This window comes from Castor canadensis, chromosome 14 (genome assembly GCF_047511655.1).
Source record: "Castor canadensis chromosome 14, mCasCan1.hap1v2, whole genome shotgun sequence".
Lineage (NCBI taxonomy): Eukaryota > Metazoa > Chordata > Mammalia > Rodentia > Castoridae > Castor > Castor canadensis.
This window is the reverse complement of record NC_133399.1, coordinates 107690787-107716178: the sequence shown is the minus strand read 5'-3', so window position 1 is coordinate 107716178 and position 25392 is coordinate 107690787. Positions and strand designations below refer to the sequence as shown.

Genomic DNA, 25392 nt, shown 5'->3' with positions numbered 1-25392 from the left:
ATCCCACCGATGTCCGCCTTCCACACTCTTTAAGTCCATCACCCGCAGACAAGCTCTGAGTCCACACTGCTCTTCTCAGGGTCAGCACCAGGCAAGTGTGGCCACGCCCTCCCAGGCCACACTGCAGAACAGGCTTTTCTGCACTCAGCCGTGCTGCACTAAGCGCAGGCTTTTCAACACTGGTCTCAGGGCTCTTTCCTCTCCTGTGTCACCCGGCCCCTCCACACCCAAGAGGACCAAAGTCAAGATAATCGCACACATGAAAAAGATACATAAAACAAATGTGCCTTAAAATACTCTCCAGTGACTAGGCCACTGTGCCTTCAGGTGCTTCAAATGACCCTGTGAGGCCCTAGTTCCGTGCACCCCATCCACTCCCCCGTGCTTCCCCAGCTTACAACCTTGCACAAGTTTGCAGCCTGCAGTCTGCGAGTCGTGTGCACATGATGGTCCAGGTAATCATGAACGCAATTCAGAGTCACTCTTCTTGGGAACGTGTGGCTGCCGCTCCAGACGGGCTTCAGTAGCTTCCAGTCGAGGTTCAGGGGAAAATGTGCCACGCTGGGATTCGATCATTTACCGATGTAATGTTGGCTGTGAGCCAACGAGACACCAGTACATTTTCCACTGAAGTCTGACATATTGCCTGCTGCTTCCACGCCTGTGTTCTTGGCTGGCAGACAAGTAACTGGGGCTGTATCAAAAATCACCTCCGATTCAAGTCGGGGAAGAAATCGTTCTTGTGATCGGTTCATCTGACAAACACTGACCTCATTCTCTCTTGAGGAGCTGAGGGTGAGCGACCCCAGGAGTGGGGTGCATCTCTAATGACTGCTCCCCACTCCTCCCCCAGTGCTCAGTTCTACATGATTACTCAGGAAAGTCTCACACAGGCTTGGCCCAGGGCTGCCAACAGTGTGTGACAAGGACATCGGCATGTCCCTTGGTGTCTTGGTCTGGTGTCTGCCCTCCCCGCTTTACTGAAGGTGCCCAGAGAACCCAACACAGAAAACAGGCTTTCCAAAGGGCGACAGTCCCAGAGGCACTGTCAGGATAGCCGGGGCCTGAACAACCAGGACACCCGAACACTTCACTGAGGGACCCAGCTATGTTGCTTGACACAAATTCCTGAACATCCATGGCCTGCTTGCCGGATTTTACCTCTCACCAAACAGCCTGAATGTTTTTAAGTGACAGGGGAAAAGTGTTTTGAGTTAAAAATAATTTTTTCCTGAAACAAAATAAGCTTAGTATTCTGAAACGCAGTAAAAGCTCATAAATTGAAAATAAAGGATCTTAGAAGCTATTTAGCCCCCCTTACCCACGGGTTAGAAACGAAAGCTCCACCGTTTGAATACTTTGAGAGATGGCGAGGTCATTTCCTCACATGGCTGGGCCGCATCAGTGCAGTAGGAAAATTGCAAGCATATAAGCAGGTCACTTCCCTACTTGTATCGAGGTGCCATTAACCAGGCTTTATGAGCACGAATTAACTTGTAGTTTCAAGTCATTCAAAAAGAATGACTCTCCTAGTAAAATCTTCAAAGTCGGTGTAAGTAGGAGTGCTGCTGGTGAAAGTCTACAGTGTCGCAGTTTTCGTGCATTTAATTCATTCATAGATGTTCATTGTTTTTCCATTTTTACTTCACTATGTGTATTTATGATTCTTGGGGTGATGCTTACCCTTTCATCACGAAGCGACATTATTTCAATCTTTTTTTTTTTCAGTACTGGGGACTGAACCCAGGGTTCTTAATACACCCTTTTCACTCTCAAAAGTATGCTAGTTTTAATGACAAATTTATGTTCAAGGATTATACTTTAAATTTTTTAATATTTTTTTAAATTATGCCCCAAATTCCACAACTGATGATTGGATTCCCTGCCCTTCACTGTCCACCCTTTTCAATTAATAAGCTTTTATTTTATTTTCGAAACAATCAATCTTGTCTATGGAGTATTTTTAATAAAATGAGTAGCAATTCCAAGTTGAAGAAGCCCCTCCGTGGGGAGACTTCAGACTGGCTTTCTGCTGGACAGAGTGGCCCACTGCCGAGGGATGTCACTTTCATTAAGATATTGGGAGCTACAGAGAACCTTCCTGAGAGGCACAGCATGGTGGCGAAAGATGGCCTACTGAAGAAAGCGTTCCCCCTACTTGACCGGATTTCTTTCATCTTTGGGTGCCTCAGTTTCTCTGCTATAAAGGAGCACAATAACGCCCACTTCACAGGGCTGTTGTAAGGATTAAAGGGATGATGGCCGTGGAGCACTCTCAGCCACCAGGAACAAAGACATTAAGTAATTGCAAAATGTTCGGTTCTGCTTCGGCAGCTGTGAGGAAAGGGCTCCCGCTGACTTGAAAGGAAGAATCACAGGCAGAGAGGAGGTGCCCACCTGGTGGACACAACCCAAAGCCTTGTTAGCATTGTCCAGAGGGCAGCAGAGGGAAAGCGCAACAAAGGAGCCAAGGACTCGGGTGGCAGAAAAAACAAGACCTGGAAAAAAAAGCTCTCTGACAACTACAAAAGACAGTCTTCAAAAAAAATGAATGTCTTGAGTTAAAAATAATCTGTAAGGACTGTATGCCAGGAGCCGTTTTAAGGAACCATCCATATATTCTCTGATCACTGATACAATAGCACATTGGTATAGCTTTCACACTGGAATGGGCCTCGCTCCCTCACGCTATCAATGCTTCCACTCTACGTGACAACCTAAGAACCTAACAGCAGCTCAGTGGCCACCTGCAGAGCGGATCCAACTTAACAGCTCCTATGTAGACAGCATCCAAAAGGCACATTCCACTAACTAACCATTAGATAATTGCAATCGGTGATACTATCTTAGCATAAGCTATTAAGACCTCCAAGACTGAAGAATGAGTTTGGACAAGGAAGAAGTAGCATTGCCGTTCTGGTTAACTCGCGGTCAAGTAGATGTGAGATGTGCTCCTGTGTATTAATACTTGCTACTAAAATCAAGGGAGGGAAAAACAGTAATCATAGGGGTCTCGCTCCAAGCAGCATTTTCCCAGCAAAAACTGCATCTCAAGAGTCCTTCAGAGCACTCTGGGAATGCACAGGCGTTTACAAATCAATTTGCTAAATTGGCTTGGCTGGAAATCATGCTTTTGTGTATGGATCCAGATGAAGGCGTTTCTGAATCTATCAGGCCCTACCAGGGCTCCTTACCAGTGCAGAGAAAGGAGACATCACAAACTAGAATGTGAACTCTGAGGCAAGTAGACGTGATCTCAACATCTAGCTCCCCTGGCCGAATGGCCGTGGATAAGTCACATGACCTCACTAAGAAGAGGGTTACATAACCCACCAGCCTTGCAAAAGGTGCTGGCAGAATGAAGTGCCCAATATATGTCAAAGAGTCAAGCACTGTCATAGTGTGACCTTTTCAGTGCAGTTGTACCCAACCCAGAATGACAGAAGCCTTCCCCAAAAGCCACCCACTCCCCCAGTCCACCGTGGGCCAGATGGAGAAGTGATCTAAAAGGAGAAGGATTTGGAAAACATTAATATGAAATGCTTGCATAAACCTAACTAAATGATGACCTTAACTTAAGCATTTGGAAGAACCAGTCCACAATTCTAAAGGAAGAATTCTTAGATGTCAAACACATTCTATCTTACGATCCGTATGATTCTCCCCTTTCTATATTGTCAACTTGTACAAACTCTGCACATAATTCCTCTCTTTTAAACTACAATGTTGAATGTTCGCCAGTCACCATGGTCTCCCACCATCTCTGCCACATGAGCCTTGGTCCTAAGTAGGGAAGAGGCAGAGAAAAAGGCCCAGAAATGGAAAGGCCCAATGCTCACCCACCAGAAAATTGAGACTGGGAGAGGAGAAGTTGCTTGCCCAGAGTCAGGTTAGAATTTGTTTTAGTAAACATCTATAAACTAAACTGGTAACCAAAAAACAAAAAAAAATCGTGCCACAAAGCTTTATTCCCTGATATTTTCAATCCTAAAGTCAAACCATGTCATCAGCCCATTTGGTGCTGGGTCTGGTTTCTAAAAAGGAAGTTTCTGCCAGTCCTGCAAGACAGGCCAGTGCCATTTCATGTTACCAACAAGACATGTTAGTTTTCCATTGCAGTAACAAAATACCCAAGATAATCAACATAAAAAGAGGAAATGTTTATTTTGGCTCATGATTTCAGGGTTGCTTGACCCTGTCATTTTGGACCTGTAGGGAGGCTCAGAGTGCACAGTAGAGCAAAGCTACTTACCCCCTGGTGGCCCATAAGCAGAGCATGAGAAGGAGGGGCGGAGGGGTGAGGCCCCAATATCCCCTTCAAACACATCTCAATGACCTCACTTCTTCCAACTAAGCCACGTCCTAAAGGTTCCATCACCTCCCAATGGCTGCACCAGCTGAGGACCAAGTCATCAACCCAGGAGCTTTAGGGGGACATTCCAGATTCAAAATATAATGACGCAGAACCTAGTTACTAAGATGCCTGGAGTTGCCAAATCTGAGAGACTTTTTAAAAAATCATTTAAAGGATCCTTTGAACATTGACAGGTGTGACACTTGCTGTCCAATGGTAGCAGATGCTGATTGGATAGGAAAGTTCTCCATTTTAATGCCTAAGAATAATGATTTCTAATCACAGGTGGGCTGAACTGGGGGTGACTCCCCTAAGGACTCTTAGCAATCAGCACACGGACACAATCAGTATCAGAGCAAATTTACTAACAGTTAGGTAGAATTAGGTCCTTGTTTCATAATTCCCCAGCAGTTAGCCTTCACTGGTTACTAGTTTTGGTTCCATTTCTGGGATTATGAGAACATTCTATCTTGAATATGCTCATTTAGGGACCAGGTTGTTCTGAAGCCAATCTCCGGGTCAAATACAAATCAATGCCTCAAGGCAGGTTTGTGCCCTTCTAGGAGACTCCAGCAAAACCAGAGAGGGAGGAGGCATGAAGTCAGGTGACTTGGAGTTTCGAGGATGGGAAGAATCAAGGCAGTCTAAAGCTGAAGGAAATGAGCTAGGGAGACAGTGCTTCTGCAACTGGAATTCTGGAGGACAGAGGTTGGTCATGCCTGAGAGGGCCCCAAGGCATTGTTAGAGAGAAGGGGAGGAGACAGAAAGTGGGGGGTTGGGGGAGCAGAGAGGAACTTGATGGGGGAAAGGAAATGGAGAAGGAGAGGAGGGAGGGAGTGAGAAGGAAGCCAGGCAAAGAACATTCCAGATGCAGAGACATTCTAGAAGAAGTTTAGGTGACATTAGCTATGGACCTAGGAAACTTGAATTAAGAAGGACATCTTGCCATGTGCTGGGTACTGGGTGCTGGTGGCTCACACCTGTAATCCTAGCTACTTGGAAGGCTGTGATCTAGAGGATCAAGGTTTGAGGACAGCCCCAGCATAAAGTTAGTGAGACCCCCATCACAACGAATAGCTGGGTGCAGTGATAGGCTGTCAGCCCAGTGGCTGCTGAAAGCATTAGATAGGAGGACTGTGGTCCAGGCCACCCTGGGCAAAAAGCAAGATCCTATTTCCAAAATAAGCACAGCAAAAAGGGCTGGAGGTGTGGCTCGAGTGGTAGAGTGTCTGCCAGCAACTGTGAAGCACTGAGTTCAAACCCCAATACTGCACTCCCTCCGCCCAAAACAGAAAGATTTCTTCACCAAAATGCTTGGAATTTAACTGATAATTGTATATTGTAGGTATGCAATCAAGGACTGTACTTCACTCTGCTTGAGACATTTTTAATGAACCTTTTCTCATAAGGAATGTGCTCAATTGATGAAGAAGAAAGAGATCACCCAATTAGGTTGATTTTTGTAGAATAACAACTCCAAAGTACTTGGATCCCAGCCTTTGACAAAGTTATAAATCCATGTGGAGAAAAAAAAAATCCCTCTTAGCAAAGAAAAACTCAAACCCTAAATTAGCAGGTTAATTCACAGTGTGGACGAAAGAAACACCAAATACACAGTTTGATATTTGAGCTGTCAAAGTGAGAAAAGAAACTACACTAGATTCTACAGAATAAGCATTCCCAGAAATTACTAAGAACTCAAGAGTTTTCTTGGCTGTAATGACTTGTAAATATCTAGAAGAGCCCAGATTTTGAAGCCCTGAGGACACTTGCTAAAGCTAAGAAAGTTGGCAGCGAGCTTTGTTCAGAATTTGGGTTTTCTTTCTGAGTTTGATATCTTACCAAATACAGCCATCTGTGTTCCCTCTGGGAAAGGTTCAACCGTTCTGTTGCCATTGACATGATGTTTGGCTAGAAAAAGAAAGAAAGAAATGCAATTTTAAGTGTAAAGTTCTACACACATACTAACACTTGTCATTAAATGTGTCGATGAGACGATTTCTTGTTTGGAGTTAGAAATGTGCCAAGGCCTATCCTAGAGTTCAATGGTCTGGTTTTTAACCCTGTTACAGGGGAGTCTGGACATTGTCTAACTCAGGAGTGTTCTTTTGCAAATGAGCATGACAAGGCTCATGCTCATTTGCAAAAGAGCTGGAACGTCCCTAACCCCTAGCCAGAGGGCCCCCACTATACTTGCCCCTTCACTGGAGCACAAGAAAAGCCCCAACTTCCAGGCCAAACTGGGGGTGACTTCCCCCTGATGACTCTTGTAAACAATCAGCACATGGAGACAATCAGTATTTGAGCAAGAAGTAAAAAGTCCAATTTTTAAAGAATTAGTAACAGGACATGTCATTTCATACAATTCAAACGCTGCTCCCAGGGGTCACTGGGTTTCCAGTGCAACTTGTTCTCACGATCCCCAAATAACAGAGAACACTGGAGTATACTCCATCCTTGACAGTTTCTGAATATGAGCATTTGCATCGGGAACACACAGAGAGGAATCCACACCACATCCTGGAGTGTCACTGTGATTTACTATGTGTACTGAGCTCTATCTAGCAAAGGGCTCAGCACTGAAGCAAGGCCCTGAGGGACATGGGAAGTGTATGACCATGGTTCCTGCCCTGGAGGAGAGAACAGTGATCTTTAAGAGGTAAACGTTCCAAAAATGAACACGACAAAAGGCTCATAATTCAGTGCCAAGTCTTGGCATGTGGCCTGAAGTACTGCAGGGGCTGGCAGCAGAGGGGGAAGTTAGGGATTGGGTATGTGGCACAAGACTACTCAGGTAGTCTCAAAGGAGATGGAGGGTTTGCAGGGTGAAGGTGAGAACGAGCCAGAATAAGAGCCAGAGGATCTTCAGTCAAGGCCAGGTGTAGGGAGGTTTACACTGAGAGGCAATGGCGTTAAGAATGTGTTAAGATCAAAGCCATGTCATGGAGGCCTTCAGCCCCCATCCAAACCACAGGAACCTTGTCAGCCGCTGCAGCACCGCACAAGTGCCTTAGACTGTGGGCTGAGGAGGTTCTGGCTATCCGCACAACCCTTAGGGACTCCATCAGTTTGGTTCTAGGGCTTCCAACAGTTCTCCAGTAACCAAGGCACCATCCTAAGAGAAGGGAAGGAGCCAGCCCAAGGTCAGAGAGCAAGCTGAGCAGCTCAGCAGCCTTCCTGGGGCCCTCAGCCATCATGGCACACAATTCACAGACTTATGGATGGAGGTCCCAAGGGGGTCACTCCCTCATATGATTAGAACCACTGGTTACTGAATTCCAAGAAATAAAATGAGCTGTATTGTGACGGTCACAGTCCTGCTCTAGAGCTGTCGCTCCTCCCCCCCCCCACTCCAGCCCCTATCCCAGTGACTTTCAAATGTACCTTTACCCACGTGGAGTCAGAAATTCATTCCTTTAACCCACTAACCCCACTAGTAAGAATTTAATCTAAGGAAAAAATGCAGGAGGAAATAAACTGGACACAAAACAATATTTATTTAAAATCTTACTTGTAACAATGAACTCTTAAAACCAACCAAATGCTTAAAAATTACCCCTTACCGTTTATCAAGTGCGTGGACTACAATGCAACAAATTTTAAATTCCACATTGTGAGCTATGTAGAAATACATGAAAATACTTGGGATATTAGGAAGGGAAAACAAATCCCTTACCTTTCAAGTAGATTACAAGGACGGCAGGTTGAAATATGAGGGTAGTCAGAAAAGACGGGCAGGAAAGATGGAAAAGTGAAAGCAGGGCGTTTATGTGAGATATTCTTTCATTTCCTTTTGTCATCCTTAGATCCTTATTGTCTAAGATGAAAATGTTTAAACTTTAAACACTTCAACAAAACTGTAGACAGTTTACAGTTTTTCCCCCTCTGGAGATGTTTTCCCAGGACAGTCAAGGCTATCAATAGCCCAGATGGCATAGGGTACATTTATTACAGAAAGTGTTGCCCACTTGGCATCTCCTCCGGGCACCTCAGCCAACAGAGGAGATGGCCGTCCACTCCAAGCCTGATTCTTTGCCCACACTTCTCCCTTTGGAAATAGGTCCACTGTTCTCTCACTTGCCTCTTCTTCTTCATTCACCACCCACATCTAACCTATCCCCAAATCTAGCCAACATCTCCTCTACACACTTCAGAATCCCCCTTCTCCCTTCACCACCCACCTCTCCTGACTTCCTTGTCTGAACTCCTATGATTGCCTTCTAGCACTTTGTATCCTTCCCCTAGTCCATTCTTCCCAATGTAGCCACAATGATCTTTCAATATGAAAAAAAATCTAATTATACAGCAAAACCCCCAAATGCCCTCCTCCACTGTCCCTGGCTCTCCATTCCTTCTAAGCTGCAGTCAAGCTCCTTAGCATGGCCTTCAAGGACCTGCATAGCCTGGTCACTCATGTCCTTCATTCCTCTATCACAGCCACCCTGAAGTCTTTCTTCTGCTACACTCACCAAGGCTGCACTCCACACCCATGTCACAACTTGAACAAGGACTGTATCTCTGAGGGACTGTAAGCTCAGGAGGGCAGCAGCCACCTCCCAGGGCTCCCCATCCTACAATCCCAGTGTGTAGTGACACAAGAAAGGTGTTCAATAAGGATCTGTTGAGTTAATGAAGTAAATGGTCTCTCTTTAGCCATTATGAAAGATGTATCTTATTTGATTCAGTAAATACATATATGCATATGTATGTGTGTGTATAGATATACTGTGTGCGTGTCACTTAAGGATGGGACACATTCTAAGAGATGGGTTTTCGAGCGATTTTTGTGGACATGCAAAACTCATAGCGTGCACGTACAAACTAAGTCAGGTAGGACATCACTAGGCAATGTGCTCTTAGGGGACAACCATCAGATATGTGACCTGTGGTGACTCACACATTGTCATGTGGCATATGACTAGATGTAATATACCTTTATATGTATATGTGTCCTTCATAGAAAAATCAACACTGAAAATGGCCACCAGAATAGTCCCCCAGCCATGTGGCCTAGAAACCAGAGAGCTCCTGTACTACCCTCAAATGTCCATTCTTCCTCCCTCCCCATTCACCTCCTCTCCTCCAGGAAGGCAGCAGTGCTAGCAGCGGGGGAAGGACTAGAACAGCCCTGCCCTGGAGAGGAAGGAGGAAGTTTGTGGGCTTCTCCCTTCTCACTGATTAATTTCTCCATCTTGCCTTTTATTCCAGAGCTGGAAGCCCAAAGATAGCAGGTCCTATAAACCCAACTTTGCATTTTCTTCTGAAATACAGCTGAGTCTTACATCAGTCCGTGGCAGCAGCACAGCATTATCAAGCAAGAGATCAGACTGGGCCTGGGTTCTAGAACATTGCCTGATGCACAACCTCTTCCAGGTCCTTGCTGTATGACTTTGGCTCAGTCACTTGACATTTTTGTGCTTCTACTCTTCATCTGTAAGAATCTCTTCATTACATGTTTCCTTACTTGGACCTACTTTACAGGTTGTCTTGAGAATTGAATGAGTTAGATATGTAGAGCCCAGCACATGGCAAACACGAAGTAGTTGTTAGGACAGTTTTATCATCAATGTATGCACTTGGGACTTCACATCATCAGAGTCGGGAAACCATGCTCCTGGCAGACATCACTAATAAACCTCAACATCCATCCACTATTCCCCAATGTGACCACAGAATCCTATCTTAACATAACTCATCATTTAGAGACAGGGCATAAGCATTTTGTCATTCCTAGTCTAAGTGGATAAAACAGAAAGATGGAACAAAGAAAAACATCATTTCCTTCTCATTTTTACATAACAAATCACAATAACCCCCTCCCCAAATCTCTCAAACTCTATACAATGGTGCCTCCCTTTTCCATGTGGGATATAGTTCAAGTGGATACCCAAAACTGTGGATAGCAATAAACTCAATAAGTACTATTTTTTTCCTACATGCCCTGCAGTATTTCTATATAGTACCAGAGTTAATCTGTCCTTTCATGTTTTATTCCCTGGTGCCTCCTTTGCATCACTATTCATGCACGTTGAGGCCATTATTAAATAAAATAAGGATTACTTGAACACAAGCATTCTGGTACTGCAACAGTCAATCTGATAACCAAGATGGCTGCTAAGTGGCTAACAGGAGGGAAGCATATACAATGTGGATACATCGGATGAAGAGAAGATATATGTCCAGGGCAAGACAGAGTATGACGGTGCAACATTTTATCATGCTACTCAGAAGACCACACAATTGAAAACTTGTGAATTGTTTATTTCAGGAATTTTTCGTTTAATATTTTTGGACTGCAGTTGATTACAGTCACAAAAACCTCAGAAAGGAAAATGTCAGATAAGGTGACGCCTTTAGGGACACTGGAGTAAAACGGAATCTGAAGGAGACCTTCCATTCTATAATGAGAGGATGATGAGTTTTCTAATGGCAGTTCTATTCCTAGAAACCAAGGCTGGGTTTCTAGAGGCATTGCCCATTGACAAGTATTTGGGAGTCAAAAACCAGAAGTCCTTTAAACATATTATCTAGGTTAAATAAGATTTGGGAGAAGCACTGGCATTTATAAATACCAACATTTATAAAATTTTGGTTCACAATTAGTGGCATGTTTCTTTTCATAAACAACCAAACTCACTAAACAGAAAATCCATTCCGTGACTGGATCCTAACTACTGATCACCCTCAAGGTCTGAAATGGAGTCAAGAGGGTCTGACACACAGGGACAACTGTGCTCAGCCACTGCAGCATAGATGCCTCCAGTCTGGCCTGCTGGGCTCTCTGCTCGTTGGGGGCACATTCCAAAGCCACATGCTCCAGGAGAACAGCTCTGCTATTGGAGATGACTTGTCCTCCATCAAGGGCATGTGAGGACGAGGAACAGATTTTCATCTATGATAAAAGCTGAGCGCATCCGGAACAGAATGGCTCATTAGAACAAGACTGGGTCAGAGTCAACGTTCCTAGAGATTGGGAAGAGGATTTGGGGAGCACGTTTAAAAGCTTTAGAAGATGACACTGATAAAGCCTTTTATTTTGTTTTGTCTCTCATTGCTTCAAATTCATGACTTTTTCCTTCCTACTGTACAGTAAAACTGCTTGATAATGCACCTGTAATAATTCCAATCCAGATAGAAGTCACCCAGCCATAAGCTCCCTATCCTGTACCCCAAGCATGATTGCTAAAAATCTCGTCTTGTGGCTAAACAGGTTGCCAAATGACAGGGAAGTGGGGGACAGAAGAGGGGGTTCCAGACCTTCATTCTGCTCCATAGGTCCAAGCTCCTCGTGAATGAGCCGCCAGTGGAGATTCTAGGAACAATGGCTGCTATCCAGGGAGACCTTGTCAGCCACTGGACACAGAATCATCCCAAGGCTGGAAGAGCTTTGTATCAGACTAAGTCTGTAACAAGGACCTAGAGGTTGCTTTTGCTACAAAGCACTAACTCTTCACTTTGGCCTGTAGATGTCTGATGGGTAACTAAAAGCAGGATAAAAACTTGACATCTCTGCCTCTATTTTGTATCTGTCTCCTTTGCTACTTTAAACTTTGGATCCAATTCCTCCCCAACTCTGCACATAGACATGTTAATTATTTAAGGAGTATCTATCTAAGAACAGATAATACAAGGTTGATTAGCCTTAAATTTACCTATCCTATCTTGTCCTCCTTCAAGGTTGACCAAGATAAACATAAGTCAGATATTTTCAAGATTCTAGGAACAGTGAACCTTGCAGGCAGATCACTCCTTGATGAGACTGTCCCCCTAAGAGGGAACAATTACTCCATGACAGGAACTGGGCTGGTCTCTCACTCAACAGAAACAACAGTCTCATGTCGGGAACCAAATCATCTCACTCAAGTAGTAATGACTTCCTCCAAACCAGCAGGACTTTGCAGAACCAGACCTGAGATAATAATCAAGCAGACCACAGTTGGGCCATGACCTCTTGGTCTACACATACTAATCTACTTGTCCCCTGCTTTTGTTCCTTTCTTATATAATCCAGAAGCTCTTGTTGGTACCCCCAAAGACACGATTTATGATGCTAGCTCCCTTAGGATGCTTCCCAGTGTGGCCACACTGAATAATAAATTCCTTCCTTGCTTCACCATCATGTCTCTGATTGGACTCATATGTAAGGTGGCAGAGCTTGGTTTGTTGGGGACCCCACACACACACTTAATACCCCCAAAGTCAGGCCTCTGGCCTAGGATTAACAAGCCCATAGAGCTGCAGGTCAGCTAGAAGTACAAGCCCTTCCCAGTCATGTTGGTAACTCCAAAACCTGACTCAGTCTTCACACTGGGGAGCTCTTGCCCTGACTCAATATGTGTTATCACCAACTATCCACATAGCTGCTAAGAACTGATCAGTGGTGATCAGTATGGAGTATTTAGTCCTCTGATATGGTAATAAAAATCTGCTAATCCCCCAAACAAAATACAATCTCACAATCCCTCCCACTATCTGATTCTTTGAAGCTCTTTCTCCAGGTCAAAATTCAAGGAATCCCAAAGTATAAGTCAGACTAGAACTAAGTAGGGTTCCCAAGTAGCCCCCAAGACCTAATCTTGGACCAGCCTCTTCCATCTCCAGTGGCAGGTCCCTCAAGGACACTGACCCCAGGTACCCTCAACAGCATCAAGGGTGGCTTGACTGTTATTCAGGAATGGGACAGGTACAATGCGGGAAGAGAGATACCTATGCCCTGAGTCGTGCACACCCTATGCTTCTATTCTGCGGTGGCCTCTTACTCTTCCTATGGTTCGGGGCTAAAGCATTTTAAGGTGAAAAAAGTAAACCATGACACAGTTCTAAGATGGAAGGTCATATAGTAGTTTCTAAAATATTATAAGAAGTGATTTCCCATGGATTTTCCATGAAGAAGTGGTCAAAATACAGAGTAGAGTAGAGGACAAGGGGAGTAAGATACAAAAAAAAGAAAAAGAAAAAGCATGGTACTCACTTAAGAATAAGGGTGCAGATAAAGGAAATGCAAATTAAAACCATGCTAAGATTCCACCTCACCCCTGTTAGAACAGCCATCATCAGCAACACCACCAACAACAGGTGTTGGCGAGGATGCGGGGGAAAAAGGAACCCTCTTACCCTGTTGGTGGGAATGTAGACTAGTACAATCACTCTGGAAAAAAATTTGGAGGCTACTTAAAAAGCTAGACATCGATCTACCATTTGATCCAGCAATACCACTCTTGGGGATATTCCCAAAAGACTGTGACACAGGTTACTCCAGAGGCACTGCACACCCATGTTTATTGCGGCACTATTCACAACAGCCAAGTTATGGAAACAGCCAAGATGCCCCACCACTGACGAATGGATTAAGAAAATGTGGTATCTATACACAATGGAATTTTATGCAGCCATGAAGAAGAATGAAATGTTATCATTTGCTGGTAAATGGATGGAATTGGAGAACATCATTCTGAGTGAGGTTAGCCTGGCCCAAAAGACCAAAAATCGTATGTTCTCCCTCATATGTGGACATTAGATCAAGGGCAAACACAACAAGGGGACTGGACTATGAGCACATGATAAAAGCGAGAGCACACAAGGGAGGGGTGAGGATAGGTAAGACACCTAAAAAACTAGCTAGCATTTGTTGCCCTCAACGCAGAGAAACTAAAGCAGATACCTTAAAAGCAATTGAGGCCAATACGAAAAGGGGAACAGGTACTAGAGAAAAGGTGAGATCAAAAAGAATTAACCTAGAAGGTAACACCCACGCACAGGAAATCAATGTGAGTCAATGCCCTGTATAGCTATCCTTATCTCAACCAGCAAAAACCCTTGGTCCTTCCTATTATTGCTTATACTCTCTCTACAACAAAATTAGAAATAAGGGCAAAATAGTTTCTGCTGGGTATTGATGGGGGGGGAGAAGGAGGGGGCGGAGTGGGTGGTAAGGGAGGGGGTGGGGGCAGGGGGGAGAAATGAACCAAGCCTTGTATGCACATATGAATAACAAAAGAAAAAGTAAAAAAAAAAAAAAAGAATAAGGGTGCAGGAAAATGACTAGAGGAAAACATGGTAAAACTGTAACCATGGCTGCTGTTATATGCTGGTTTTGGGTGATTTTTCTTCTTTCTTTATACTTACATGGACTCCAAAATTTTTCCTAAGTGAATATTCCTTTTATAATCAGTAAACAACAACAACAAAAAGCAATTCCTAAAAAAGAAGAAAGCTAGTCCCCATCAGCTGTAAAAATCTAAATGTTTTTCTCTGTGTCTAAATTGCATTTTCCTTGAGTAAAGTGAGTAAGAGAAGACAGACATCTCTGATGTAAAGATAACCATTAGCCAGCTTATTCACTACTTCTTCCCAAGGGGACTCAGCAGGACCCTTTTCCCCCTGGGTGCTGAGTACCCAGACACTGGGCTCACCCTGAGCTCACCCTGTGCAGCAAGCACACAGCTGCTCAAGGGTGTCCAGAGGAAGCTGCTGTGTGGCTGAGCTATTCACCCCTCTCTGGTGGGGCCAGTTGCTGACCTGGGCAGGGCTCATAAATTTATCAGTTCACAAATTCATGAAGTAGGTACACGTGGAAAGGATGAAAAAGGTTGACCAAGGGGGCTGAGAGCAGTAAGTCAAAGCACAGACAGGGACCCATTTTCTGGCTATAACATCACAGTCAGGAAATTCATGGATCACTGGCTCTGTGACAGGCCTGTGCTTCGTGTTGGTGACACAAAGGGAAAATTGCAATGCTCACCCTCTCTTCATCCGTCATCAGCTGGCACCGCCCCTGTTCCCTTCCAGGTCTATGCACCCTGGCTCCTGTGTCCACAGTTTGCCTTGCACTTAAAGCATCCTGCTCTGCCACTGTCCCCAGTGAATCTGAACTCCCAGTTCACGCCACATTTCCACAGTGAAAGCACTCCACCATCATTCATCTTGTTTAAAGAAGAGTCTCTTTTCACCTCTGTAATACTTGTTTTAGTCACCACGCATTTAAGAAGCAGGTCTAACTCGCACATTGGGGAAAGCGTGTTGTATTAAGTGATAGAAGATTTCTACCTGACTTTCATGAAACGCCTTCCCATTAACACAAATAATTCCTGATGACGATCAAAATTAGACAGTCTTGAAAGCAGAAACTGCATTTAAAACTGGGTTAGTTTAAGGGTGAAGATTTGTATTTCAGCCCAGTGCATGTGACATCCTTGTGACTATCACTGTGCACAACAGTGGTACTGAATATATGAGTAAACCGATGTGAATCTCTTTTACATAAGCATGTAAGTTTCCTATTGACTCTAAAATATTTTAGAGTTTTAAGATGAACATTAAACATACCTTTTAAAAAGGAACACAGAAAAATCATACCTTTTATTATTGTTTTTAAAAATGTTGTTCTTCAAAGACTTATGGGGACCTACCTTTGCTGGCTTGGGTTGCTCTATCCCCTGATACATAGATGAACCAAAGTTATTTACTTTCTCCCCTGCATATGTCTGTTTGGCCATATTAAAATAAGCCTTGTGTAGAGTAGCCAAGTCCTAGGAAGGCAGCTAAGGCTCGTGACCCAGGGTGGCATCCTTAGTCACATATCTCCTAGGGCCCTAACTATGTGCCATTGGCATGCCCTGAAATCTGCTTGTGCAAACAGCTCCACGCCACACCATGGAGAAGAGGTAGAGAACACACACAGACAAGTCTTATTTTTTCCTTGTGCAGCCTTAAGCAGGTAGCACACTGTTCCTCAACAGCACCTGGGCTGCCTGGAGGTCACAGCCCAGTGCTGTCAGCTGTCAGTCAGCAGCTGAGCAGGAATGGTGCAGCAATTCCCTCACCCCCCACTCCCACCCCATCCTCTCTGACAGTGATAAATGATGGGCCCGGTGCTCAGCTGAGCCTGACCGGCCCACCCTCCCTGAGCAATCTGTTCCGGGTAGACACCTACCTTCCCCCGACATCCTGTCAGCATTAGCTATGGCGCGCTGTGGGCCAAAGTCTGCCCTGTTGAAAAAGGAATTCTGATTTTAAAAGTTCCTAATTGAAAAAAGAGTCTGGAATATGTTATTACAGACCTTCCAGCAAAATTGTTTCCTTTCTGTTTTTTTGTATTAGGAACAACTCAGATACAGCTAAATATATAACTTTACAAAGCAAGAAAGAGAACTCATCATGGATGTGAACATAGATGTTGATTTTGCTCAGGATGGCATCTGTCTAAAAAGAAAGGCTTCCAAATCCTTAAATTATTGTTGATTGTTGGGGTCAGGAGAAGAGAGAAAAGCTTCTAAGGGAAATGAAATGTAGATTAGGAAATGGAACATTCCCCGGATTCATCAAAGACCACCTTCACCACGTTATACAAGATACAATTCCGGCTTCCAAAATACAGAATACAATTTTTCACTTGTGTACAAAATTGTTTTTTTACACACACACAAAAAAAAAACTCTTGCTAATTTTGAGCTCTGTTCCATGTGATGTACTTTTAAATAAGTAGCAAATATTTTACATAAAATAACAAATATTTTTTAATGTCCTAGTGTCCACTACCCTGGTGAGCACCCCAGGCAGAGGGCCATGTGGAGATGCAGGAGTGGCCGTCAGCTGCAGGCAGCAGTCACTGATCTGGGACCTGCCAGATGCTCTACCTGCACCAAGTCCCAGGACAAAGGCCCAAATGATCCCAGGACAGAAAATCTGCAACCTGGCTTTAAAATGCCAGGTAATTTAAAGTATCCTTAGGCATCAAGAGACCCTCTTTCCCCTGGAAAGCTGGCCTGCGGCCTCCAGAGAAGGTATCAATGGTCCTCTAATTAAGGGGGGGAGGACTCTAAGAGGCTCAATCATTCTAAATTTTAATAAGAATTAAAAGATTATGAAAAATAAAGGTGTTTCCAGACTTCCCTTCTTTATTCTAGAGGAAAGAGAGGGGGGAATCTAGAACTTACTTCAATCATTGCTTTGTCCCTTCTGACTCTCATTTTTTTCTATTTCTGCCTTCCTTGTGATTCTCCTCCATAACACAAGGTAAAAGTATTTTAAAATCTATTTTAGATGTGCATCATTCTTAATTTTAAAAGCAGTTTAGACATTCCATATTTCCCCCAAAATTAAGTTTTCACTGTAAAACCTCAATTGGTTTTCAATAAGTCAATGGCTTTTTAAAATCCAACTCTTACTAGAGAGATGGCATATGTAAATCAGCTGCTCTGAAAATGTCTTCTAGGGACCTGGCCTTCTGAAACAGCAGGTTAGCTTCTTGGTTAATCAAGGGAAATTGGAGGACCCAGTCCATATTAACAAAATCCTCAACTATGGTTCTACAATGACACCAGTTAGAATTTTATGACTTTTAAGTACTTGTCTTTCTATGCAAACCAAAATACCTGAATTTTGGGGGAGTTAATGAACATAGGTAGCTTCACACATCCTTCTGGACATCTGACTTCATGAAGGGTCAAAAATGAGGGCAGAGTGCAATCTGCCACCTTCCTTGAATGTATGCTCAAGCAAACCCTTTGATACTCAAGGGACAGGCTGCTTCCTGGATGAATTCCCTAAAGACTGGCTGGAGCATCGCTGAATGAAATGAGAGTCCTGTCTGACACAGGAGAGGCAAAGGCAGGAGACTTCCACGGTGTGCCCTTGGGAGCCTGGATGGTATCTGTTTCTAAGGAAGGTAATAGCTTCCATGGAGTTGTGACTAAAGCCAAGTCAACATGGTTCTCCTCTGTGAAATCTGATCAAATGTTTTTGGAAGTACCTGATTGAGACTCTAGAGCCTTGAAGATGGAGAAGGCCACTGTGACCTGTCCAACCTCAGCTATAAAGGGACTTCAGCATAGGCCCTGCAGAAAATTTGATTTTGAGTAGAGTTATGTCTTGATAGGTCTGCCGGGCTCTTAGTGCTAAGAGTAAATTACAGTAATCACTATTTTCTGTCACTCTTCCTTCCCAAAAGGCTGATAGCTCAAAAGGTATTGTGGGGAAGGTTTCTGAGGAAGACCTAATGTAACACAGACAAGCCCCAACTTTAAAACGAGCCACAATTCAAAAGCAGGTTTATAAGAGGGACGTCTGGGACACAGAATCCATTTCCCATGAACACGCTGGTAAATAGCATGGTGAGCTGGCCCACAAGGGTCTACTCAGCCTGCAATGAGTCTCGAATATAACTCTGTCCCGGGATTTTGGCCCCCACTTATGAACTACTGCTGCGGTGGGAAAATGCGTCCTACATTCTATCCCATAGCATCAAGAAGACCCCCTTCATACTGTCAACTTGTATCTTGCTCAAGAACTATTTCCCTACTTTCTCAAGCTTCCCAGCTACTAACCTGACTATAGAAAGAAATCTCAGCCTTGTGGAAAAACATTGCCTCCCAAGCTGAGGAAGAAAAGCCTTGCTGCATAACTACTACCCTTCACATTCAAGGCACAGTTCCGAATCACAGCTCCAATTTCATGCCAGGATGGGGTATGGTCCTGGTTAGGTGGTCCTGGCCCAGGGTCTCCCAGGAAGCTCCAACCCAGGTGCCTTCTGGGGTAAGATCTCATCTCAGGGCTCAGCGTTGGCAGGGTTCAGTGAGCTGAGAACAGATCCTCCCCAAGCCTTAATATACAGACACAAATTTTCTGGCAAGAGGTGGTGTTTGATCCCTTCCCCTTTGAACGTGGGATGGACTTACTGATGCACTTCTGTTGGACAGAACACCATCAAGTGATGGAAGAACAATTCTGAGAGCAGGTTGTAGGCTCTGGTGGCCATCTTAGAGGCACTCTTGTTCTCCCTTGGATGATTCATTGTGGGAGAACATGCTACCATGTCTGAGCACCCTGTGAAGAGGCCCATGTGGTAAGACACATGCCAACCACCATGTGGGTGAGTCCCAGAAGAGCTGACACCTTCCCAGCAGCCTCAGGAGGGCCTCCTACCGGTGGTACCTGGCAAGGCCATGCCCAGTTCCTGACACAAGAAAACCAGGAGATAATAGGGGATTTTTTTAAGCTATAAGTTTTGGAATATTGATTATGTAACAATAGAAAATGAATATACTAATGTGTTCTAATAAAAGTAAAACAATTCAACTTTTGCAAGGAAAAATGAATGATATAAACCAAGAAAGCAAATCATCTTTTATAAAGCTAATTTCCACAGGAAAAAAATTATTTCCAGGCAACTGATTTATAACTCAACCCCTGGAACATGACCCATTTCTAAGTTGGAGACAATCTCTATGTAATTTATTTTCTCCACAAACTTGTTCCCTGGTGTGCTGGCATCGCTAAAACAGGCATTTTTGAGCCGCCAAAGTCTAGGGGTAGTGTATAAAATATCAAAGCAAGGCTTTTAGCACTTTTGAATAATTCTGGCAATTTTTATTCATATGCATTGTCCAGGGGATTGTTACTTGCTTTTCCTGCTGTTTTGTTTTGGGAAGTTCTATCTCTGCTTTGTAGGGCTTACAAAAACAATGAAGGAAAATGTTTTTCCAAAATTCCCCGGGAAGTTCAATTTAAATTCATGCCAAAGACCTAACTACAATGGAGAGAATTTTCTGTATTTTGGGTGGGTTTTTGTTTGATTGGCTGGTGTTAAGTTGAATTTGGAGACTTTTTTCTTTGACTGATGAAAGTAAAAAGATGGTTGGGTTATTTCTACTCACAGTGATACCTTTAAGAAATATATTTATTCCCTCTTGGATATGAGAATCAAAATCAATAAAATTTTAATTGTTGCTGATATTAAAGTAAGCTATGTATTAGTGGATATTTCATCCACTAAATAGCTTAAGGCCATTGTACCTCTGTCCTAAGCAGCTAAATAGTACCTCAAGAAATTCTAAACCTCTCTGCTAACTGCCACAAAACCCTGGAAGACTGAATCTGGAACCGATCACGTCAGAGATGTTGGAAACCCTGTCCACAAGACCAGTGACAGCAGAAGCATCACTCGCCACATTTGCTCTTCCTCCCATTCCTTTTAGTTAAGTCCCAGGTGAGAACACATGAGGAAGGGAGGAGTGAGGAGAACAGAAAATAATATCAGTTGAATACACAGCTGATGGGTATCTCCCACTCTCCTTGAAAACGAGGACAAAAACCAAAGTACAAAGGTCTCAACTCCAACAGGACTCACAAGAAAACCACATAGCAGCAGTCTGGGTCCAATCAGGAGATAGAAATCACCCAGGAGGCTAAAGAAGGGAAGTCTAACCTCCAGTCTAACATCTACCTATGATATAAGAGTCACTCCATGATCTAAGGAACCTCCCTATGCTACCTAGGACTGAAGGAGAGGACCAGGGATGCACAGGCTCAGACAGATTCAGACCCACAAGGAGGGCTTCTACCACTGGACAGCCAGAGCTGATCTGGAGAGGCTGGGTCAGCAACAGGCCACCTGCTAGAAGGCAGGCCATCAGCAACCAGTGACATTACTGTGCTTGTGCGGCAAGGGTTCAGGTCCTGATGGGGATGGGAGGCCTTAGAGCATCTGTAAGACTCTGGGAACTGCCATGGGCAGGGACATCACAAGACTGAGCAGCCCAGGAGTTCCGATTCTGTTGAGAGGGCTGTGGAAAATTATCACCAAGCTGACACTGTAAAGATGGGGAGACTACATTCTAGGCCTACGGCTGGGGCAGGCTATGCCAAAGGTCCTCATGCTCACACCACCGATCCTTACCCCACCAGAAATGCACCAGAGACTCCCTTCAGCAATGTCCTCTGATGTGTCTTACTAAGAACATTTCACACCGTGCTAATGTAAAACAAGAAATACTAAAGAAATTCCTTTGTTTATCTCAGAGCTTATACGAGGGGTATATCTGGAGCTGAGTAACAACAAATTAATAACTCACATACCTCAAGAGATACAAATTACTAAGCCAGGTGTGGTGGTGCACACCTGTAATCCCAGCACTCAAAAAGGGTAAAGCAGGGGGATCACAAATTCAAAGATAGCCTGGGCTACATAGTGCATTTAAGGCCACCCTAGACTAAGTAGTGAGACTCTGTACAAAAAAAAAAAAAGAGAGAGAGAGAGAGAGAAAGAGAGGGAGAGAAGTTACCAAAAGTAATACAGGATATAAAAAACTCTAGACATATTTTCAATGAGAAATTCTAAATACATTTAAGGCAGTGATAAAAACCAATCCTATGTAAACTCCTTCAAAAAACCGGAGGACGAAAAAATTTTTTCCAGCTCATCTTATAAGAGCAACATTGCCCTGATGCCAAACAAGGAAAAGATGCAAAAAAACTGGATAACTGTTCCTTATGAACATAAACAGAAAAATCCTTCAGTAATGTTGAATATTGGATTCAGGAACATATAAAAAGCAAGAGTTGCGGCCAAGTGGGGTTGAGCTAAGGAAGTTAGTCGAGGGGGGCGGGGGGCGGGGAGGGAGGGGGCGGGGGGAAGGGGGGAGAAATGACCCAAACATTGTATGCACATATGAATAAAAGAAAAAAAAATTCAAAAAGCTCAGCAAATACAACTTATCACATTAATACACTGAAAAAAGAAGAAAATCTCGTCATTTCAACAGTTGCTTAAAAAGCATTTGACACAATTCAGCATTTATTCATGATTTTTAAAAGTTCTTAGTAAAGTAGGAAGAGAATCAGATAAAGGATATCTACCAAAAAGTAATAGATGAGCCGAATTTGCTCAAAGTGTATTACAGCATGTATGGAAATATCACAATGAAACCCCTTCTTACAATTAATATATGCTAATTAAAAATAAAATAAAATAAAATAAAGGATATCTGTCAAAAACTGACAGCTGGCATCACACTTAATGCAAAAGAATTAATATTTTCAGCCCTAAATTAGGAACGAGGGGAGGGTGTGCACTCCCTCTTCTATTCATCATTGTAGTAGAGACCCTAGCTAGTTCAAAAAGGCAAGCAAAAGAAATAAAAGTCATGAAGAAAAAGAAAGAAGAAAAACTTTCTTTATAGGCGAAGACATAATTGCACAATTTTTTAAATCCTAAGGAAAACAGCTATTGCTACTATTTAGCAAACTTATCAAGATAATAGAATATTAGATCAATATGCAAAAATAAAATATCCTACATCATAGCAACAAATAAATGGAAATTGAATTTCTTAGAAAAAGCAATACTATTTACAATGGCATCATATAACATGAAATAGGAATATTTTTAAATAGACTATAGGTAAGACCTGTGTCCTGAAAACTATAACATTGTTGGCAGAAATTAAAGGAGAACTCAATAAATAGAGAGATATACCATGTTCATAGATTGGAAGACTCGCTATTCTTAAGTTGTTAATTCTTCTCAAAATAATCCAGTTTAACATGATGCTAGTTTTTTAAATGGGAAGTTTTTTGTAGATACTAATTGACTGTAAGTTTATATGGAAAATCAAATAAGCCAAAACAATGAAATTAATTTTGGAATAAATCTGGAGGATTTATACCACCTGATTTCAAGATTCACTATAAGGCTATAAGCAGTTAAGACAGTGTGGTGTTGGCATAAGGAGAGCCCTATAGATGAGTGAGACAGAATGGAGTACAAAATTAAATTTTGAAAAAAGGTACTATGGTAATTCAACCAAGAAAGGATAGTCTTTTCAACAAATGATGCCAGAACAACTTGATATTCAAATGAAACAAAATAAACATGAACACTTACCATGTAACTTAACCAAATGATAAATTTGACATGATTGAGGAATTGCTCACAAACTCCATATGGTTCTCCATCCTTTCTATCTCACTCACTTGATATGGACCATTGTGAAAATCAATTGGAAACTAGTCATTTTCTTAAAAATCTATATTTTTATATTTATATTTTCACATTCTAATGATATGGTCTGAATGAAACCTTACAAGAAGCACATGATGACTACTACAGGGTAATGTGAGGATGTTTCTTGGGGCAGTAAACAGCTCTGTATGCTGATCACAGCATTTGTCGCACAAATCTACACAAGTGGTAAAATTTCACAGACCCATGCACCAAAAACAAATGTATGCAGTAACTAGTAAAATCCAAATAAAGCCTACATTGAGCATTACACCAGTGTGAATTTTCTACTTTGGCAATGCACTGAGATTATGTAAGATGGTACCATTGGAGGAAGCTGGTTGAAAGGCACATTGGAACTCTGACCTACTTTTATAACTTCTGATGGGTCTTAAACTATTGCAAAATAAGTATCTGTAAAATCTTGTAAGAAATCCTAAACATATCAATATTCTCTACTTGTTTAAAATGTGAGCTTGCAGATTCTCAGAGTCTATAAAACAAACTGGAAAGATCTCCCTTCCCAGAGTATAATTCTCAAAGTTCCACAATGCTAACCCATTCATTCCAATGGAATTCCAGAAGTTTGCAGTCTAAATGCATAAGGATTAAATAAGTAATAGTTCTATTTCTTTAGTATGATAGAACCACTATGAAACTCCCTCGGAATACAGAAACAGCCAGGGTAGAAGTCCATGCGTACAGGGAACTGGTGTTTAAGGACCTTCTAAGCTTAATTTAAAAGCAATCATAACAAGCAACTACTATTTGCTACTAAAACTTAGTGTGAGCAAACATTTTAGGAAGAAATACAAAGAAGTTGCACCTTGTTATTACAATGGATACTCTACCTAATTTTTCCCTCTTGGATTTCTTCTCTAGCTTGTACAGAAACATATGCAATAAGTGTTCCTTTGGGCTGAGGCACAGTCTTTGAGAAGGGTGACATGCTATCTATGACACAGTATCATAGCTGCAGCATTCCTAGAGCACAACAGAGTAGGGAGGAGGGAGTAGAAGCCAGCCTGGGCAGTAATGAAAACCAAGTTCCTTTTGAGTCTCCATTTTCTTTCTAAATTCCACAAATAGGAATAATATTTTTTAGGAGTTTTTACTCCAGGATGCACCCAAGAGTGGACACAAAGCAAGCCCTTCAAGGCACTTCAGAGATCACCAGTCAAGTCTAGGCTGGTCACCATGGATCACCGGGAGACCAAATGTGGACAGGGCTCAGCCATGTGTCTTCATGGCCAAATGAAGATGGCCAGCTGCTGACTCTGCTGAAGCTCTCATGCCAAAGAAGGGCTCTAACGTCATCCTCTGCAGAAGAATGGCACAAACCCATGTCTTTAAAATCTAGTTGATGAAAAGTAGAGCTAGGGTTGAAACTTGATTTAAGTCCCTGTTGAAAGAAACGCTCCACGAAATTGTTCAGAAACAAAGCAATCCCTCTGCCAACACTAAAAAGCACAAATTTACAGGATCAGCCCTCAGAATGGCTGATGACAGCTCACACAAAAGGATCTAAGCCTGGTATTTTTACAAAAACCAAAGCAAGACCTTTCTCTCTATACAGCACTCAAAGATAAATGACATACAGGATTTAAATCTAACATTTTCACAGAAGAGACAATGGCAACACAGCAGGTCTGACCTTATTTCACACAGTGGCAGCTATCTGCCTGGTGTCACCTCCTCCACCCCTCTCATCCCAGCCACAGCCTCCCCATATCTCTTGGAGATGACAAAGCCTTTCACCTGCACTTAAAGTTTTAAATAGATGAGTTTCCAGAAGAACACAGTGACAATTTTACCCAAAGGTAAATGGTTCTTCCCAATCACTTCTATAACAGGGGTTGACAAAACTCTGGCCAGCTAGCCAAATCCAGCATGCCCCCTGTTTTCAATACGGTTCATGAGCTAAAAGTGGTTTTTCCATTTTTTTTAATGGTTGAAAAACAGTCAGAAAAATGTTTCGTGACACATGCATATCTATGGATTCAAATTCAAGTGTCATTAAATAAAGTTTTATTGGAACACAGCCACACTCATTCATTTATATATTGTCTATTGCTGCTTTCACTCCACAATGGCAGACTTGAGGAGCTGTGACAGAGACCGTATGGCCTGCAAAGCTTAAAATATTTACCATCTGGACCTTTATAAAAGTTGTTTGCCAGCCCCTGTCCTAGACCAGGCATGAGAAGAAGATGAGAATGTGATGTTGGGGGAAGCCTCTATTTCAGTAAAGAGACCACAA

The 25392-nt window shown here is 42.8% G+C and overlaps 1 protein-coding gene across 6 annotated transcripts in view; it reads right to left on the bottom strand.

The window, feature by feature from the left end:
• Msra (methionine sulfoxide reductase A) overlaps positions 1-25392 on the bottom strand; it is a 319535-nt gene that overhangs the window by 186626 nt on the left and 107517 nt on the right. For all 6 annotated transcript variants that reach the window (XM_074055269.1, XM_074055271.1, XM_074055267.1 and 3 more), the window contains exon 2: positions 6197-6265. In XM_074055269.1, the coding sequence (XP_073911370.1) occupies positions 6197-6265 (69 nt within the window). The remainder of the gene's footprint in view (positions 1-6196; positions 6266-25392) is intronic.